Here is a 21,261-nt window from a genome sequence, read left to right on the forward strand (position 1 = left end):
GAATAAAATAAAATCTATTCCAGCGCTTCAACCTATTTGCGTGCCTTTCGCAAAGCAATTTTACCAGGTGAATTCACATCTGGCGCGATGGTGCTCCAAAAAAACCCGCTAACGTCAAGTTTAAACTGTCATTTGCTTTTGACAAGTCGAAACTTTTTGCTTGGGGATGTCGTTTGCTTTGAGCAAACTGCAAGAAGAAGAAGAAAATTTCGCAGCGCGAGACCGCGTTTACCAAAATCGTTCCCACTGCATTTTCCACAATTATCGTTCCTATTTCAGCAGGCGTGACTACAGCAAACATCAACGACTGCAATGACAAAGTGTTGACAGTGTAATCGTATTGGGAAAAGTGTGCGGTAAGTTATTTGGAAGGAAACATGCACAAAACTGCTGCCGTGACACTGACCATGCACTCCTCGAGGAAGCATTTCATACACGGCGCTAAGCATGAACCACGAGAAGTGCAGTTCCCTGTTGGGAGTTCAAAGGAGTAGTGTTCTTTTGTAATGAAAAAGCATGTTGCATCATTTGCACAACTTTTTCATTCAAGTTCACTTGCTGTCTGACGTGCTACCAGTCCTAACAATTAATGTTGCTGCGTATATAATAGGGGGTTTCATCTCCTTTTCTGCATCGTATTCTGCAAAATACATGTTACCTTATTTGTTACTTTCCTTTGCAAACATAGTGTGCCTAAGGTTAGCGGCAAAACTCCTGCCCCGTACGTGCTCTGTGTCATCCGTTGAAGCAATCCAGTGCTCAGCCTGCTCAGTGCCTGGAAAGTGAAGGTTGCAAAAGAGTGATCCTAGGCCGGCCGATATGGAGATGGCCCACGAAGTGGTGGAACTCGCCAACGAGCTGGCACGTGCCGTAAAGATAACAATGGATCCAGAAGCAACACAGCAGGCACGGATGGACGCATACGTAGCCTGTGAACGGTATGTGCCTAGTGCCCTTTAGTTGTAATCATTCGGATCATTGTAACAATCCGAAATGTTCCTTTACAGATTCAAAGATGTGTCTCCGCTGTGCGCACAAGCGGGTCTTTCACTGGTGACCGGCAACTATCCGCCCATCGTACGTCACTTCGGGCTGCAGCTGATGGAACATACGATCAAGTTCAATTGGAACAGCATTTCCCAGCAGGAGAAAATATTCATCAAAGAAAACGCGATGAAACTGCTAAATGCCGGCGTCGGGGAAGCACAGGATCAAAGTCTCGCTCACATTAAGGACGGCGTGTCACGAATTATCGTGGAGATGATCAAACGGGAATGGCCCCAACAATGGACTACGCTGCTGGTTGAGCTGAGTGATGCCTGTTCGCAGGGCATGGCGCAGACGGAGCTGGTACTGTTGGTGTTTCTTCGATTAGTGGAAGACGTAGCACTGCTGCAGACAATCGAATCCAATCAAAGGCGGAAGGACATTTACCAGGCACTGACCGTGAATATGTCGGAGATATTCAACTTTTTCCTACGACTAATCGAACTCCACGTGGGTGAGTTCCGAAGCGCTACCTCGGTTGGAGATAAGCATAAGGCACACGGTCACAGTCGTGTCGTGCAGGTCGCATTGCAAACACTAACCGGGTTCGTAGAGTGGGTTTCCATCAATCATGTCATGGCGGCAAACGGACGGTTACTACAGATTCTGTGCATTTTGCTGACGGACGTCGACTTCCAGCAACCGGCTGCAGATTGCCTTGGACAGATTGCAAACCGGCGAGGGCAGTTGAAGGATCGCAAACCGTTGCTCTTGCTCTTCGAGGATGCTCCGGTTGAGCATTACTATCAAGCGGCCTCACAAAATGATCGTCTCGGGACGGAATCGTACTATATGTTCCTGAAAAAACTCATCCCAGTGCTGACCGGATTAGCATCGCAGCTTACGGCCTTGTGGGGCAAGGAAGACTGTCAACCCATTCGTCCCCACTGTTTGGCGACCTTCTTAGGCACGGTACTGATCTTTACGCGTCACTCCAGCTACAGTCTCGCTCATCCCGCTGCCCTGATTTGGACGAGCCTGTTAAAGCACGAGCAAATATCCAAGGAGCATCAGGTTCTCGAGTACATTCCAAAGGTGATCGAAGTGATCGGACCGAAAATCATAAAGGTAAACTATCCGCTAATGCGCCCCACGGAGGTAACGATGCATCCGCAAACGTTCGCCAGTCTCGATTACGACGGAGAGGAAGAGTGGTTAGTGTTTTTCTATCGCTGTCGAACGGATTTTTTGGAAATCTTTCGTCAGGCGACACTAATAGCACCGCTCGTAACGTTTTCCTACTGCGAACACTGGCTTAGTGCAAGGCTACAGAAAACGACCACGACCGAGCGTAACAGCGCGTGCAGTGTTACCGATCCGGTATACCTCGAATGGGACGCACTGACCAACGTGCTAGATGGGGTGTTATCGCGCATTCTAATGGTCACCGAACGTCCGTCCGTGTCGGCCGGATTAAGGCTGCTCGAGGAATGTTTGAAGGTGGAATCAACCGATCCGCTCGTCCTGTCGGTGTTACTGTCCTGCATTTCCTCACTGTTCGTGTTTCTCAGCATGTCCTCCTGCCAAATAACGGCAGCGAACTGTGTCGCCATGACCGGTGTCCAGCTGTTGCCACGGGTGCTGGAAAAGATATTCGCCTCACTCATTTTTCAAGAACAGGGAGAAACACGGCACACGCGTTCGGTAGCGGTTAAAAATTTGCGTCGCCATGCGGCCGCTCTAATGGTGAAAATAGCGCACAAATATCCGCTTCTGCTGTTGCCCATCTTTGACCAGATCAACACAAGCGTAAAGAACCTCATCATTCAGCCGGAACGGCTCAGCAAGGTTGAGCAGGTAACGTTGCTGGAAGCGTTGCTGCTAATTTCGAACCATTTCTGTGACTTTGAGCGTCAAAGCGGCTTCGTGTCGGAAGTCATTCGCGATGGAGTATCGATCTGGGGCGGAATACTGATGCCGGTAGTAAAAAATGCTCACACCTTCATCGAGTACGTCGGTCTGAACCATCCAGCCATTGAACCGTTTGCCACTACAATCGAGGATCCGTACAACGTAAACCGAAGGCAGCTTACGTACGCGCTCAGTCTCGTCCTGGGTGTTATCAAGCGTTGCTCTTGGCCAGATGATCCGGATCGTTGTTCGCGTGGTGGCTTCGTCGTAGCGTTAACCGAGTCTGGGAATCCGATCTGCCGCAATCCAGCTACCTCGCACGTTGTCCCACTGTTACCCCACATCCTGTCGCTGATGCGCTGCCTCAACGAGTTGTGGAAACCGGACGCATTGCAGACATTTTCTGCCTCTTTTCGCAATGCCAATGGTATGCAGGAGAGCGAGAAAAAGCAACTGCTCGGTGTGTCGCCGGTGCTGCAGGATCCGCTTGATCCGTCGCAAAAGATGCCACCGACAGCTTTCGGGCGCATGCAAACGTTTCTGTCGAATATCTTCGAGCACTGTTATCACATGATGGGATCGGCTGGACCGTCGCTCGGGCGAGATCTCTACGCCCTGCCCGGAATCGCGAACGCTATCGTTGGAAGTGTGTTTGCCAGCCTGGAGTATGTGCCAGATTTTCGCCTCCGAACCATCGTTCGGGTATTTCTTAAGCCATTTATCTACTCCTGCCCACCGGTGTTCCATGAGCCAGTTCTTTTGCCGATCTTTGCCCACTTTGTACCATTCAGTGAGTGTCTCGACGCAGCACGGAATATCAGGTATTCAGCATGAATGAATGAAATTTTTTTTTTATTTGTTTGCAGTGTTGACAAGACTGACTGCTCGCTGGCATTACATTACGTCGCTATACGAATCTGGCGAGCTTGGGGAGGATGTGAGCGACACACAGGAAGTGTTGGAAGATATGCTCAATCGAACGCTTACCCGAGAGTATATTGATGTGCTCAAGGTGGCACTGGTCGGAAGTACCATAGATCCGACCGCAAATTCAGCCACCGATGCACCGATGGCTGGCGGTATGGATCAGGATGATCAGAGTATGGACGGTACACCGCAAGCGCTGACACGCGCTGCACAATCTGCCATGACGTCGGAAGTCATCAGTGATCTCGGTGGGAAATTGCTGCGCAATCAATACACTAGTAATTCCATCGTTATGACGGTTTTAAGGTATGAAATGCGAGAGCAAACATCAAAAGAAAATTTAAACTTACTAAAGAAAACGTTCTTCCACAATTCCCAGCGTGCTTTCGTGGAATGACAGCAATTCGAGCTTGAAAGCGACACTGCTCAGCGGTCCAATCATACGATTCCTAGCGTCGGAACAGTTAGTCACGGAAACGTTAGCATCACACATTATCATCGCGGTATTGAAGGCACTTCAGCTGCACGGTCAGCACGAATCTAATCAGGTACGTGGGCTCGGTGGGAAATGTAACTTCCGGACCAACATACTAATGCACATCAATCGCTCCATCAATTCCAGACATCGCTCATTACGCTCGGTGTGCAGACGTACGAAATACTTCGACCAAAGTTCCCAAACATACTGGAAGTGTTGCAGCAGATCCCGAACGTGAGCGCCGGTGATATACAGAAGCTTGACGAAAAGATATCGTCCGGCAGCACGAAAGGGAACAAGATCGATAAGGCAAAGAAGGATCTGTTCAAAAAGATCACAACGAATATCATTGGACGTAACATTGGTCAGCATGGTCGGAAGGAGGTAAAAATTCTGAACCTTCCACCGATCGTCGCCCCACCCAACAATCATCGCTCGAACGCATTTAATTTGATTGAAAGCAACCAGGAAACTGGGCTGGCGCATTTATTCGTCCGACGTAGTTAGTGTCATGTTGTGGGTGTGTTGTAGTCGGGACAGACATGCGCATCCGGCGTTAGAGTTCATCGAACCGCAAAGGATGCATCTATCTGAAAAGGCTGTACTCTTGGCAGGGAAAGACGACAAAATTCCGAAGCATACACTCAAGACTTGTGAATACTTTTTTATTATAAATTTATGCTTAAGCTTCGTACTTTTTTATATTTATTAGTCAATCGTGAAATAATGCAAGTCTTGAGGCGCGCTTCTGCCTTTGGCAAGTTTTGAAGGGGGGTGAGCGGGCGCAACGAACGATAATTTTGTAAAGCTAATCGTTCGGCACCGGATGAACCGTTACGCTTATGCGTTTGTTTTTTTTCTCCTTCAAACGAATTACCGTTACCGTTTATTGCTTTTTCCATAATAGCGCAACCAGTGTAGGGCAGTGTAAAATAGTTACTGTTTTCGTGTAAAAATTGGAAATTAAATTTCTCTGTTATGATATCGTCACCAGCTTGTAGGTATGTTTTTTGAACAGTTTTTGAAACGGAATACGCTGCTACCGGACAGGAGCTCCGTAGGTTTGTTAAATATTTTTATACGAAGGTGTAATAGGCTAAGCAATTTGGCGCATGGGACGCGTCACGCGTGTACTCAAGCGGTATGGCGTGCGCCGCTTGATGCTGATTGAGTGAAGGTTAGCAGTGATTTGTTTAAAATGCTATCTGCATTTTATCTTTCAGTTTTTTGTTCGTTTGTTTCAACTGTTAGGTCTGCATCAGATACGGTAGGTACCAAAAGTCAGGTAAAGTTAGGGAATGCATGCTGGCTAAAGATCGGACTAGTAAGGCTCACCGTTTCCTAAACTTATATTGTAGAGCGCGAACGCGTGTCGGCATTTCGGATCGATACGGATGTGTAATATTTATAAAATTACATGATACGCTAATTGCGTCAAACGACCGGGAAAATAAATGTGTAAGAATCAATTATTGTAAATGTAACAACATGTGTTTTTTTATTCTTTTTCAATTCTTGATACGGTTTTATTTCATTGAAGAATATAACATTTTATATATTAACGGTTCATACCTCAAACGTAACTATATGGCTAATGGGCACTCGGTACCCTGTTTACCAACATCTGTGGTAACTTCGGCCGGTGTAGCTTTGATCGTATTTTTTAGGTACTGTAGAATCTGATTAACTGCATCCTTGCCAGCAATTCCTGCCACGTATTGCAGGGCTACATAAAAACCGTCCTCCTTACGATGGATGTTCAACGCCGCCCGCAAATACGGATCGTCTGTGTGAGTTTTTTGTTGAGAGCTATGTTCTTGCTGCTCAATGTTAAGTCTTGGTCTCTTTTCGTTATTGCTATGCTCCAGGCCGTTTCCATTAGTTGCTTCCATTCCATTCTTTCCTTGTGGGCTGATTTGTGCGGCACGTCTTTTTCTCCGCTGATGTGACCACGTGTTCTCCTGAGCCGTAAGTTTTAAAGTAATTCCTTCCGCTTTGTTCGTTTCGAACACTGTACGCACGTCGATCGCAATCGCTTGTAGTTTAGCGAGGACACATGTTTTAACCGCTTGAATTGAGTCCATATCGCTAGCAGTAAAGATTCGGCAGGCCACGGGCTTTCCGATGGCTTTGTTTTTCCCAGGAGATACATTATTTTCGCCTGTCGTAAAACTGTTCGGCACGAGCGAAAGCAGCAGCTTAGCATCGAAACTCCATGCTACGGCCCATCTTGTCGTATTGCCTTGACAAAACCTGCTCACAGTGATGTTGTGTATGGATGCCCGTTTCAGTGTGTGCAATATCTTCTCGTAGCTACTTTTATGACCTATCATCGTTGTGTACACCGAGATTCGTTCCTTCAACTGGATGCTTTCATCTATAATCTGACTAATAAACGTTACCTCTCCACCTTCCGTAGCCAATTCTTCCAGCGAACCGGTACTAGCGTTCGAAGGTTCCCGTCTTTTTCCGGTACGATCGTGCGGCTTTAGTTCGTTCGAATTGCTATCGAAGAACGGTGGATTGCACATGCAGAAATCGAAACATTCGTCGGGAAAGTTCTTCAGCACGTCCAGTAGAATCGTATTTCCGTCCCGATTTTGTGCTTGCACGTTAATGCAACGTTGCAGCTCGTTCCGGGTGACGTTAGCCTTTGCGCTTTCCAAACTGTCTTCCGCCTTTTCGATGGCAACCATGTGCCAGCGTTGCTGGGATTGCACCACTGCAAGCAGAGGATAAATACAGGAAGCACCACAACCGATATCAATGCCCCGAACGTTCTCCTTTTCCTCCCAGTGCGCTACGGTACCAATATCTTCCAACCAGTGGATGTAGTTTAAACGAAGGGGAAGTGTTGGAACCAATTTATTCGGCGGAAGTTCCAGCGTTAAGCCGAAATCTTGCAGAAGCAAACACTTCGATAGCAAATGCACTGCTTGTTTGTTGCGATAGTCTAGCTTTACTTTCCCTGTTAAATCCTGCAATGTGACGCTGAGTTAATACCGGATGTGAATCGTACTGATACATAGCGTAAGTGTACTTACCACACTGGCCACCTCATTTAGTTCAGGAAATAGTTTAATCAGCTGCTGAAAGTTGGCCTTTTGACGATATCGATTTCTTGGATGCATAAATTGATTAACTGCCATTGTTTCAGCGTGCTGTGCTATCGGTGCGGTGTTTCGTCGCAAAAAAACATGCCGGTTTGCGCGGCTTTTGTATTGTTTGTTTTCATCTGTCTTGATTGGACAGCTAGTGAGAGAGAAGAGTGAGCAGTGAGAAATACACTATGGCCGTTCGAAAAAAATCCTACACTTCCGTTTGCTCTGCATCGTTGGATATGCGTACAGTTAACAATAAATTTATAATTTCCTTTGCTTTTTGATAAGAAATCTCCAATAACAGTGACATGCACGCGCATGAAGGAGTGTAAATTCTTTTTAAATCCACAAATTTATTCGCTCACTGACAGTGCAAGGGTGTCAAACTGAGCCAAAGTCAAATAACGAAACGTCATTGTTGAAGTCCAGTGAAAAAACTATACGCATCCTACCGAATGAAACTGCTGCACGCTGGTTTTTGTTGATTGCGATTGGAGTACTTCGGTTATTTGCGTTGATGACACAATGACAAAAAGATTTCACCGTATGCTGCGAACGGTGAAGTGAGCATAGAAGAAAGCATAACCAGCCAGAAATAAGCGGTTCCGTGGCATTTACAACCAATCTATAGCGGAATTACGTGTGCATTTGTGTTCCTATACTGTGCGTATTGTGTCCGTGTGTTTCAGTTCTATTGTGTCGCATCTTTCTATCGTTCCCCAATCGGGCTCCCCGTAGAACATCCGTGCGCACACATTACAGTGAAGTGCCGTGAGAAGTGTATTACCATTGTTGTTATTGTTGGTGTTCAGTTCCGACGCGTAGTGTGTGCCATCTTTCGTGATTTGTTATATAATTGCATGTACGTACGGTTGCCGTACACCACATATGCGCCAATGCCATGTGCCACCCTTCCCACACGCAGTGATACAAACAGCGTTGGGCCTACGGCAAACCTTCAGTGGAATCGTTTCGTTTGGGCGACAGGCCGATTCTAATCGCAGCGCGAAAGCGAAAAGTAGGCCTCGAGAGCTCGTCATCGAGTGTAGAGAAAGTCCGAAGTAAACAAAACAAGTCTGACGCATTTTTGCATCAGTGCATAGTTTGTGTGTGTGTGTATTTTGTTTGTGGCCCAAAAATTTGTCCGCTGGTTAGTTCTGGCTGGACAACAAATACGTTCGCAGCAACCGGAAAAGAAGTAAAAAAAAAACATTTCGTCATCATGTACACGATGAAGCCGATTCCGGTCCAACAGCTGCCGACGCAGCAACAACAGCAGCAGATGGCCATGCCGCGACAACCTAAGATGACACCGATCACAGACGACTACGATATTTCCAACACCGTTCTCGGTCTCGGCATCAACGGCAAGGTGGTACAGTGTACAAGCAAATCAGCGGGCCACAAGTATGCGCTTAAGGTAAGGACAAGTGTGTGCCGCGGGGTAGCGGAATGAAGCACAATCGAAAGCGGAAGTAAAGATTCAAACACTCACTTACAAGCCCGTGTGTGCGTGGAGCAGTGACTCCTCCTTGTTGAGTGGTGAGGAGGTTTACATTTTTAACCCCCCCGCTTTGAGAATGGCCTTCTACGATGTTCATGTTCCCATCATCTTTCCATAGTGGATGTACTTGGGCCGATCTTCTAAGGCGTTTTCTCGTAATCTGCAACGCATTTGTGCGTTTATGGTAGTAACAATGACACTCCTAACGTTCTTGCTACAATGTTGACCACTATCAATGAAGCTGTTTGATATAATTTTTCGCTCTCCTCCCTTTGGCGCTGTCCACGTAACAACGAATAACCCAGGTGACCGCGTCGTCGTTCGATACAGTTTTATCTTCACAGCTAGACTGATACGATCTCGCATTGTAACTGTTGTATACTAACATGATAAGCGTGAGTGTTAAATCACGTTCTGTAAGGGTTCACTAAATCTGGATTAAAGTCTAAAAATAGTGTTTTCTTTTAGTTCTAGCAGAAATATGAATTTTCATGTAATTGTTAAGCTGCTTAATTTTGGATTCTATCTTTCGTTTAATGAAACACTTTTGCAAAACGCTTTGTCGTTACGTTATTTGATTTGTTTAATATGTTCATTAAAAGACAGCTACTAAATCATTAAAGAAAGACGATATGTTATTCCACTCAGTTTACACACCTTTTCTAATTGGCATTACAACCTCGAAGATATCTTCATGCGATGGAATTTTGAAACGGTCCGATCCGATTTGTGCCGGCTTCTGTTTGCTTGTTGTTACCCAGCTCATAATAAACGATATTTACTCTATCCCACCATACACATAATGTTAGAAAAATGTTATTCTCATTTTTTAACACAATTCACCACAGAAACCCCTTTATATATTCCATGACAACCCCGATTTTGTTACGAATGTGCATTAAGAAAATTCTTTCTCTCTTTTATAAAACTTTTTTTTCGAGCCGTACAAATCATGCGCGACAACCCTATATAAATTTATGTTATTTATACATTCTTTATGCCTTTGCTTTACACGGAACCTGCTCATAATAGATGACATCCTTTCGATCCCACCTTATGCAGAATATAACTTTCTGCGATTGTATTTGCTCAATGGGCTTAGCTTTTGCAACTTTTGGTGTTATGTTACTATACATTTTGTCTCAAAAAGTTTCTTAAAGCAAACAATAGGCTGTAGTCGCATTTTTTCCCATTAAAAAACGAATGTTTTTGACGGAAAATTTGCTATGATTTTGTGCGAAACAATACACGCCTATAAACTGTCCAAGTATAATGATGCAATGTTATTAAGAGATGTCCACACAAAAAGTATGTAGTCCCTAAACCGCGAATTTATTCAATGTAATATCTCATTTATTACTTTAATATGTTTTGGGGCAGATTGCACGACACCTACATATATATATCTGTGGTTCTAATTAACTCTGAATCGATGCGTAATTAGCGTGAAAGTTTTGCCATATTTTTAGATAGTAATTATCTGCTCACGTGTTTGTATGCTTTCTATAGAAAAAGAGTGCAAAAATTTGCCCTGGCATTGTACTCAAATCGGATCACCATTTCCAGCATTCGATCTTCAATGACGTACGGGAAATGGGTGTCCCTTCACAGGCCTCCAATGGCTTCGTTTGTGCGGTACCACCACATTCGTTTAGAGGTTTACCCGCTAATGTACCATTAGCCTTTGGCCAATTACACATTTAATCTATTTCCATCCGGAAGCGGTGTAAGGTTTCTTGGCGTTAGCGTAATCGCTCCCATGGAATCGTGGTTGGTTATGCATGAGACAAAACAAAAAAAGTGGATCGATTTGAAGTCTTTTACGGCGGTGTTGCTACACACGGTTTGTAGCTCAACACGCTAGAGACATAGACATTTCGATATACAGTGAAGGGTCGATTATCCGGGTACCTTTTATCCGGCTGTCTCATTATCCGTGCAGCTTCTGAAATGACAGTTTTATGTTTTTTTAAAGCATGAGATCTGAGGTGCATTTATACTCTGAGGTGCGTGTAGAAGAGTAATAGATTTCTGGTACAAAAGACTAATGTTGATACCATATTTTCATTGGCTCAGACTTGAGAGAAGGTTCCGGATGTAAATCTACTTCGGTCTTGAAACTCTAGAAATTGAAGGATTGTATAAACTAAGGATCGGAAGGATCTTTAAAAACTATCATGTTTGGAACATGCAGGCGAGGAAAGCTCAGAGAAGCGGATACTAAGAGATTTAAATTATCTTGCATACGAATTCAAAAGCAACACAGGTATTATTATAGAAACAAGATGCAATACGGACGATGAATCTAATTCAGAATCAGAAGATGAGTGACTGAAAAACTGATGAGTTGTTATAATTCATGGACAGCAAGGAAAGCTAATTAAACGTAGGAAAAATAAGAGCAAACATTAAAATGTATTATATAAACGCATACCTGTCAACCAAACCATGTGAACCTTTTATCCGTATTGTTCGATTATTCGGCCACCATTGAGTCTCAACATGCTCGGATAATCGGCGCTCCACTGTAATAATTTCATGATTTCAAACCGATGTTACCGATCGTTTAATTAGCACACCCCTGACAGATGTCATGCGAGATGTGATGCTGCCCCTCAGGGGTGTAAGTATCTGTACCACCTGAACGGTATGTGGAGGCTGCCGGCAGAGGGGTTACTAACAGTGAGACCAATTCGTAATGTGACTCAATTGCGTTTGTGTCCTCCCAATGGGGCGGCGAACCTTCAATGCAATCGCAATTCGTAATTGGCGTGACTAAGGTAATGGCGCTCTCTAAAATGTCTGACTTTGGCTCCGTGCTCCTACCGAACCACACATCAATCAGCGGAATTTGTACGTATGTGGTGTGGTCTGTCTGGCAGGTTGACTGGTTTCCTACCCCCTTACAGGGTAGTTTGACCGCCAGAAATAACAATTATGCACACGCGATCGAGACTACCCACTCTGGTAGTGGATGTGATGCACTAAACCGCCTAACAGATTGCATAGGTCAATAGACAAAAAAAACAGTGGAAGATGTCATCTCAAGAATAATTGTCCGAAAGCAAGTACAAATATAATTAAGCTGCTTTGTAAGCTGCAGCAAAAGAAGCGAAAGACGACAACAAGCAACAACAGCTTCGCACTGCAAAGCAATAGATCATAAATGATCCGGTCCGACAAGCGCAACAGCCCACACACCCACCAGTGTGTCCACCCAGCGTAAGGAAGCTGTCTGGGTCGAAGCCGATGACGAAGTTATGCAAAACAGGCCCATTTCGTCGTTTCGCCACCCAGAAGCAACGACGCAACACCTGGGGGCCTTACTACTGCAGCAAAAATGCCGTTGGTACGCGGCACCTTCTTATCTTTACCCACCACAAATATGATATGCGCGCATAGAAAGGGGTAACAAGGGGGAGGGGAGGTTGACCGTGGAGGAGATTTGCTCACCTCTGTTTCAACCCTTACACACGTTGTACATGCCAACGACACGTTCCTCGTATCAGTTGATGATATGAAAATGGTGCGATAAATCAGACTGAAATTAGTGCCACTAGAATGTGTACGTGTTTATGTTACCATGTGTGTTTGTATATGTTTAAGGGATAGAGAGAGAGAGAGAGAAGGAGAGACAGATACATCACTTTCTTATCAGTACAGGTTTTATGCTCGATAAATTTTAGCATGTTGATGATATGGACACTTATCGATGAAGCTATAAAATGTTGAAAGGTTTGTCCTGCTGTGTATGATGCTGTGTATAGTACACGATTTGATATTGTCGATTTGTCCCTAGATGTACCCTTTTCTGTACTCCTAAAGGCTGTATTCTAGTGGAAAGTATTTTGTATTTTTTATTCATAAAGAACGGACAAAACTATTTGGAGACATAAAATAGGATACAATACTCTTTTCGGTTGGAAGATATGTATTTCCTTATCCCAAGGAGTGCTCGGCCTGAAAGTTATTTCTATTAAAGGATGAATTGTTTGTTCGTGTGAAACATGTTGATTTTCTTTATGAATTTGTTTATGTCTACAAACATTTTTAGGTTTTGTTTTTTTTTATCAATGCTTTGATTAGATAGTTTGTCCTAATTCCTCCAACTAAGCCAGGTTTGCCTTGATAAAAATGTCCAAATGCTGGTTGTCAGCCAAAGGGGAATAAAGTTTTATTATTGAGCTAGTAAATAATTTAAAATTATTCTTCTTTTTAGAGTAACAATTATATTAGGGCAAATCTTCTCTCTGTGGTCTGCTCACGATGAGATTTAAGTCGCAATCTTTGATGTACTACACCGAACGTCATGGTAACGTTAACATATGTGAAACACTGCTTCTTGGCTTTAACGACCTTACAGGTCACGCCGGCCATTTCTGGCTTACTAGACTTATTTTACCACGTAGCCGGATAGTCAGTCCTTGCTACGGGGGAACGGTCCGGATGGGATTTGAACCCGGTCCTGCCGTGTAGACCGGCGCCGTTTATCACGCACACCACCGGGCCGCCCCTTTGTGAAACACTAATTCGATTATTAATTAAATATCATAATTAAATAGTGCTTTTTAAAACAGTATGAGTATCCTGATTTTCTGGGTTTTTTTTTCAAATATACCGAACTGAAACTTTATCAAAAATTGGGCACTTAAGGAAGAGTAATTTTTAGTAAATTGTTTGTAGTAAATATCGATCCTATTTGTGGACCACCAATGGTATTGAAAATTGAATTGAAAATTTTGTAGTAAACAGCAGACTAAATTGTTCATTAAATATTTTAATTTTAAATTCTTTAAGGCTAAGTTATCAATCATTTAAGCATATTGTTCAATCTTCCTACACAGCCTTATACCCTTCAGCATTTTTACCTTATTAACACTATTTTTAATTTTAAAATTCTCCTTCGAATGAAATTAATTATTATGCAATTAACACAATTAGTAAACAAGTATTAAACAATTTGTTAGTTTATCTTATCGTTCCTATCGGGTTATAAAGAAAATAGGCAGTAAAATTGTGTACCAGATTTTACATAAAGTTTCGTTTTTTCATATATAGTGAAATATATTGGATCCTACAAAATAATGAAATTTATATAGTTCTTTTTCCGTAAAATGGCTTTTTTCATTCAATTCCATTTTTCTAGAAAGATTTGATAATCATATATAATTATTCTTCGTATTTGGTCTATACAATTCGTATAGATTTAATTATTATAATTCGTCAAGAAACATCAACAATATGAAGTGTTAAAAGCCCTTTTGTGTATTATATTTTTAGTATATTTGTTATGATATTAATTTAATTCTAACATTATTGAAAACAAAACACAAAAAACTGAGGGATCCTATAGTTTTATAACAGAACTGTACGATGACTTTTCTTGATTGATGATCACAATTGTATCGCCGAGCCGGTCCATCAGTACACAATGATAAGAATCAGGGACCACTCGCATCCAATAGTTTGCGGCAGAATTATTTTCTTTTTCAAAATCATTTAACCCGTCTTAGGTGGCCCGTGCGTTACACTAAGACGGGTCAAATGATTGGAAAACTCAAAAAGGTCAAATGATCATCTGTGCTATTTTTTATTACGCTTCCGAAAATGGACGATAGTGGAGATGCTTTTCTGGTGATAATGTTTTATGATGTTCCGTCTGTTTCCAGCGTAGCTCAATTTAGTTTACAGCTGATCTCGTACGCTGTAAAGTGATTGGAAGAGCATTTAGTAGCGCTCAACCATCCGTGTATCACGCTGTAATTAACGCCCATTAAAACGCTTTACGCTTCAGGGTCCTCCACAACTCCTCAAAGACGACGCCATGGAAGTATGGGATAATGGTGACAGTTTCCCTAGTGCCAGCAGCAGCAGCCTCAATTGGACGCAATAATTCGTTCGATTTCCTTTCCTTCCTCGTTGCTTAAGCCGAGAGGAGTGTGATCTGTTTCTGAGCCCTCTCTTGGATGACGTCAGATTACATCCGTAAGGAGCTACATATATTTCCTGCGTGGGAACGTAAGATTGTTTACGGTCGAATGAACCGTTGAATGGGGTGTCTTAAACAATCTCATCGACGCAAAATAGCACCGAAAGTTAGAGGGAGAGACGACGGCTACACACTCACTAATCAGTGGCACAAGACACTCTCTTGTTCACTGTTTAAAATTTCACCTCCACCATTCGGTGATTCAGATCCACGATTTAACTAACCCTGATTATTACTCATATGCAAAACTGATCCGGTATTTCTATTGCTTCGCTACATTCGCAGGTACTGCACGACAATGCCAAGGCACGGCGCGAGGTGGAACTCCACTGGCGAGCGAGCGGTTGCCGAAACATCGTAAATGTCATCGACGTGTACGAGAATAGCTACAGCGGCAATCGATGTTTGCTCGTCGTTATGGAATGGTAATATACCACACAATTAAGCAGGGGAACCGGTGCCCCGGTAAAAATCAAGCAGAATAATTAAGCCACCTTATTGGGCACGCTGGGAAACTGTTTCCAAATCAGCAACACGTCACACCACACAGCGCTGTTCCGTTACTCGTTAATATTCCAATTGCAGAACCCAATTGCACCCAAGTTCTTGCTTCCTTGCCAGGGGGGGTGGGTTTAAATGTGCGCCCTATATTTAAGCATTGTGTATATTTTTGTGTTGCCTTCCGCAATAACGGTTCGAGAATATAATTATACCTGCCTGTTAGAGAAGAAGAACGAGAACTAAATCCCTTAATCTCGCGCTTAGATTAAGCTGTGGTGCTGATACTCTGCTATCAACCGTTGGGGAATATTTTTCTTATGTTTCTCTTGGGAATGAGGAAAATAAATATATTGATTACAAAATGAAGATAAAACATTTTGTAAAGCAATTTTTTTAATACTTCCTTATTTTTTTTTGTTTGTTTTAGCATGGAAGGTGGTGAACTATTTCAGCGGATTCAGGAACGACAGGATGGTCCATTTACGGAACGAGGTAATAATATCAACAACAATAACACAAATAACAAGAAAACAATTGTCGAAACGCATCCGGAATGGCGTACATTTATCAGGCTGATTGATTGAGCACGGTGTTGTTAACACTTTCTTCAGATTCCATCCTAAACTTCATCAACCAAGAGAGATGCATGGAACACATTTTTTCGATCGTAATGCTATTAACAATATGTGCATACCGCGCTCATTGTGGGGAGTTTTGAACTTTGTTTTGTTTTCTGCGTTAAGCGTCTTATAATTGAGGTTGCATTGGATGGGAAAACATAATCAAAGCATTGAAGCTGTAAAGTTTAGATTGATCACACATGATCGTATGTCAGGAAGAGTGGTGAATGTTGCTCTGATTATATTATACATTTAGAATTAACTATAATATAACAACAGAATTATTAAGCACCGGAAAAGATATAAAAATTTAGTCCCTTCTCGGCGATCGTACTCCTTGTTGTTAACATGAAATCTTTAATACTGACAGACAGACCGTTACTAACCGGAACCAGACACGCTTTTACTGCTATTATGGGTAAAAACGATAAAGAAAACATCACATGGTAAAAGGGCACGGGATTGATCGGACGTTTCTAGGGCACCAAAAATCATACCCAATGCCAATCCATTCATCGTCTCCGTGTTGTGTTATGCTTACCGTTCGCATGGAATTCCTCAACACTCTCTCTATTGCGTATGACTAAGCGCATGAATCATGATGTCCGAGGTATTTGTTTATCGTATTTCACCATACCCTACATAATGTGAGGTGCATTTATTCGTTCGCCGCAAACCCGTCGCTTGTGTGCGTTTTGCGGGTTGGCAAATTTAATGTTTTTTTTTTGTTATTGTAAAGAGTGGTACAAGTGATATTCCCTCTTTTCTTTACACATAACTCACAGCTGGTTATTGAGTATGGAATAAAATCACGAAGAGATGGATAAACGTGATGCTCTAGTAAAGTTCTACAACATAAAACATTGCGTCTTTTATGAGATTAAATATTTTTTACCCCGGGTTACCAATTATCTGATCAATCCTGTCTCAACTTACTGAAAAATTGTTTTCGTAACCGTGTAAACATTTTTAAATTCATGTATATGTATTATTTGTATGATAACCTTTACGTGCAATCCCTTTTTGTGATAATTTTATACCATAAAGACCACAAGGTGTACAGAAAAATAATAAAAAGTAGAGAGAATCTGGTTTTGCAATGCGATATAAATACCTCTGAATGGGTTGTGAATGTGGAAAATCGAATGAAATAGTGTAACACTATACAGTAATGACGTTTTTTTTACTATTTATGTTAACTTTCTCGAATATATTTTTTTTACCAATTTTATGATTTAAAAAAATGTTCTTACACTTATGTTAAGAACTTTAACCAACTGTCGCGAGAGAATGAATAAGTTTTAAAATTACCTCTACAATGTGCTTAAATTATTGGATGTTAAGAAAACAATAATGTACTTAAAATTCTTTCGCGCATGACGTCTTTTACTATTGCACGCCGGGCGGCGGAACGATAATTGCTTATCACCAAACTGTTATGTTTGCAGCTTCCTATATCTAAACTTTATTTAGTATAAGATTGCGTTTGAGTGCAATTATTTTTTTTTGGTTCGTTTTTGGCAATGATTTTTCTTCTCTCGTTTAATTTATATATATCCTTTTGCACCATTACTTCGATATCATTATGGTTTCATTATCTTGTTCTTTTCCATATCAACATTTTTCTCTCTTTCTCTCTCTCTCTCTCTCTCTCTCTCTCTCTCCCTCTCTTTCTCTCTCTCTCTCTCTCTACTTTATAATCTGTTTCTTCGCTGTGCGTCTACGTCTTGTGGCTTGTGCGTCTATTTGTTTTTCCTTCTTGTTTTCCACTTCCGTTCCGATCCACATCCACATTCCCAACCAACCTGTGACCCGCCCTTACCCTGTTTAGAGGCCGCCCAAGTCATGCATGAAATATGTGTCGCTGTCAAGTACTTGCACGATTCCAACATCGCACACCGTGATCTCAAGCCGGAAAATCTGCTCTACACATCGCCCCAACCGAACGCCATACTAAAACTGACAGATTTTGGCTTCTCGAAGGAAACGTTCATCAAGGACACGCTACAGACACCGTGCTACACGCCGTACTACGTCGCGCCGGAAGTGCTCGGACCGGAGAAATATGATAAGAGCTGTGATATTTGGTCGCTGGGTGTTATCATGTACATACTGTAAGTGAAATGCATTTAAACTACGGATTCCCAACTGATTTGATATATGTATATTATTTTCTTCCCCATTTTTCTTTCCTAGCTTGTGCGGATTCCCACCATTTTACAGTAATCAAGGACTTGCCATCTCACCCGGCATGAAAGCTCGTATCCGCACGGGACAGTACGATTTCCCAAACCCCGAATGGAAAAAGGTTAGTCAAGCGGCAAAGGACCTGATCAAGGGTATGCTCAACGTAGAGCCAGAGAAGCGTCTAACGATTGAACAAGTGATGATGAACCCATGGATTCGGGTAGGTGGCACTAATATATGGTTAAAGTTATGGAGCAGAATACATTATATTTGTTTCCTCCTTCACATTATACACAGCTCTACACAGAGGTGCCTCAAACTCCATTGCACACTGGCCGTATGTTGAAAGAGGGCGAAGAAATATGGCCCGAGGTGCAGGAAGAGATGACCCGTTCGTTGGCGAACATGCGAGTCGATTATGAGGTGAGACATAGCAGTAAAAAAAATGGGAAAAAAAACATTACCTCTGGCAATCATTTCCTCCGTTCACATTCACAGATGCACATCAAGAATCTGGATAGCTCAAACAATGCACTGCTCAACAAACGACGGAAGCGTGTCGAAGAGAAAACTCCGCCCAAAGAATAATTCGTTTCGGATTCTGTGCTAAACATGCCGACGATATGTGTGGCCCATGTTGTGGTCGCCTGGACATTGCTTCTCCATTCGCATTTGGTAACATGTACTTGACAATTGCAACATTTGCACGCAAGCAACCGTTAAACAATCCCGTTTGAGTGTCAATCTAGGCGCTTTTTTTTTTTAAAGCCATTTAAACCGTAAACCCGCGTTTTTATTTTATGTAGACCAAGCAGTTATTTACAGACAAAAGTTCTTCGACAGCAAACAAACAAACAAACAAAAAAAAGACTAGTTTTAATTCAGTGTTAAGCATTTTACTGCAAACTACGTGTATTCCGCTTGTTTGAAAGTTTGTCTTTTATTCGTGTAAAAGAAGTAAGCTGCAATTAGAGTTCACGATTTAAAGCGTGTGTGGCGCTATCACTGGGGTTAGGGTTTAATCTTTAACACGTACGACAAAACAATCGAAAGACGAACGACGATCATACTGCAACCGTATCTTTTCCGCCATTTATTCGCAGAGCTTGAATTTTTAAATGGAGGCAAACGATATGAAAGCTTATTGGAGGCTAACGCAACCACAAAAAAACACATCACATTTCTACACATTGTAATGTAAAAAAGATTTACCAAATGGTGCTGCTGTTGTGTGATGCCATCTCTTTTAGCTTTGTTGTCGTTTATCCCGTAGGGTACGTAAAACTGGCGTATGGTTGATATGTCGATGGTGTAAAACGGAGTTTTATTATTTTTTTGAAGAAGATGAAAAAAAAGGTATGACTGTTAAGCCACAAGACGATTTACTAATAGTGTACGAAAGCGTGAATTGCTTGAAGAAGAAAATTTTAAATTTTTAACGCTAATAAAAATTAGGCTACTAAAATACAAGATAAAATAGCGCAAACAACAAAAAAAAAAACAAATCGACAACAATAATCCCCGAGGACTAGGGCTTTTGAAGCTTTACGGTCCGCTAACAACACACTTCACAATTAAAACTCGTCTCGAGTGTGTGTGTGTATAGCTTTTAGGCAAATGGAGGGAAAAAAGCACACAGTTCGTCCATCCATAATAAGTGAGAATATACATTAAACAACCGAACCCGAAACAGCATGCAATCGAAACGAAAGGATAACAGTGTGACAAATCGTGAGGGATAAAAAAAAAGACTTAAACTCATCTACGTCGACCTAACAATTATTGCGCATGATGTGTACAGCAAGTTTAGTGTGTGAGGGGGTATGAACGTAGCGATTTTAGCCATTTGTTAGATTGTTTGTGCGGTTGTAGTTGATCCGCAGTTGGAAGATGAAGTGTGTGTATGTATAGTATAAGGGAGAAAAAAACCCATCTTGTCAATTTATCTTCCTTCCTTCTAAAATGCCTTCTAAAGCTTCCTATAACGGTCCCTCGCTCGTTCGTTTCCCTAAAAAGCATTTAAAATATCATCAAGTGTGTGCGTTGCGTGCGTGTGTGTGTGTGTTGGTAATGCTTGTGTTGGATCTCTCCTATTCGCTATATTTATTCCTTACACATCCACGTGGTAAACATTCCGTGTTCCGATGTCCGTTATTACCTCAGCCAAACACCTCAACACACTCACCATTACAATCCAGCTCGATAAGGTGGCCAAGATGCGTTACACGCAGCATCACTGTTGCATACTACCGCTTGCGAGACGTTGATGTTGTGTGCGGTTTTGATGCATTTCCGGTTGTGCAAAGATTAGTCAAACAAAAACACATTTTACTGTTCAACGACAGACGCTTATATAGTAAGGCACATATTCCGTAAGCCAACAGCGAGAAAAAATGGGGGAAAAATATACATATAACAGAAACAACGAACATGTAAAATGTCCTAAAAAAAAGAGTGCTACTCAATTCTACTATCCAACCAATCTACTAATTGCTTGCAGTAAAAACAAAAACTCCCTAGAAAAGTACGGCTTATTCATTTCTCTACTATTCTTCCTTCCGATGCCGTTCTGAAAAAAGCCGTCGAAACGAAAGGTTGTTCACGATGCCGGGTTTTCTAACGCCGGCATACATTTACCTAAGCAAAGTAAAGCAAATGTCTACGTCTAATTGCTTGGTGCGCTAACAGAAAAAGTCAAAGTTTCGTCCAAGAAGAATTAAATGCAAAAATAAAATAAAAAAAAAACACAAACAGATATGTTGTTAAACAATGCGAAATCGAATGGTACACAAAACGGCGATAAACAGTGATCTTGCGAACCCATTCGCGCACATATAGATATATACATATATTAGTGGGGTTGGAATGTTTTACGGACGTACATAAATATATTATATATTTCTAAATTGAGACAAAGCTTGATCTGGGAAGATGAGGTGCAAACAAACAGCGAATAATAAACAGAGTTGAACCAGTGCAATCTTTCATTTTCAAAAACATTCAACACAACCCCCCAATGGCTTTTGTTTTCTTATTATGTTGTTATGCTGTTGTTT

At 42.0% G+C, this 21,261-nt stretch overlaps 3 protein-coding genes across 3 annotated transcripts; 2 read left to right on the plus strand and 1 right to left on the minus strand.

The window, feature by feature from the left end:
• Positions 1–70: 70 nt before the first annotated feature.
• Positions 71–5,318, plus strand: LOC125770137 (exportin-5). Its single transcript, XM_049439455.1, has 6 exons — positions 71–356; positions 689–938; positions 1,008–3,688; positions 3,765–4,131; positions 4,205–4,373; positions 4,448–5,318. The coding sequence occupies exons 2-6, from the start codon at positions 820–822 to the stop codon at positions 4,808–4,810; spliced, it is 3,699 nt and encodes a 1,232-aa protein (XP_049295412.1). The 5' UTR covers positions 71–356; positions 689–819; the 3' UTR covers positions 4,811–5,318.
• Positions 5,319–5,736: 418 nt separating this feature from the next.
• Positions 5,737–7,590, minus strand: LOC125770194 (U6 small nuclear RNA (adenine-(43)-N(6))-methyltransferase). The gene is made up of 2 exons (XM_049439559.1): positions 7,348–7,590; positions 5,737–7,281 (listed from the first exon to the last, which is right to left on the minus strand). Exons 1-2 carry the CDS (start codon positions 7,450–7,452, stop codon positions 5,887–5,889), a joined length of 1,500 nt encoding a protein of 499 aa, XP_049295516.1. The 5' UTR covers positions 7,453–7,590; the 3' UTR covers positions 5,737–5,886.
• Positions 7,591–7,847: 257 nt separating this feature from the next.
• LOC125770222 (MAP kinase-activated protein kinase 2) lies at positions 7,848–21,214 on the plus strand. The gene is made up of 7 exons (XM_049439608.1): positions 7,848–8,824; positions 15,183–15,322; positions 15,826–15,890; positions 17,850–18,132; positions 18,215–18,425; positions 18,503–18,628; positions 18,704–21,214. The coding sequence occupies exons 1-7, from the start codon at positions 8,627–8,629 to the stop codon at positions 18,791–18,793; spliced, it is 1,113 nt and encodes a 370-aa protein (XP_049295565.1). The 5' UTR covers positions 7,848–8,626; the 3' UTR covers positions 18,794–21,214.
• The last annotated feature ends 47 nt before the right edge of the window (positions 21,215–21,261 follow it).

The sequence above is a fragment of the Anopheles funestus genome, chromosome 3RL (assembly GCF_943734845.2).
Source record: "Anopheles funestus chromosome 3RL, idAnoFuneDA-416_04, whole genome shotgun sequence".
Lineage (NCBI taxonomy): Eukaryota > Metazoa > Arthropoda > Insecta > Diptera > Culicidae > Anopheles > Anopheles funestus.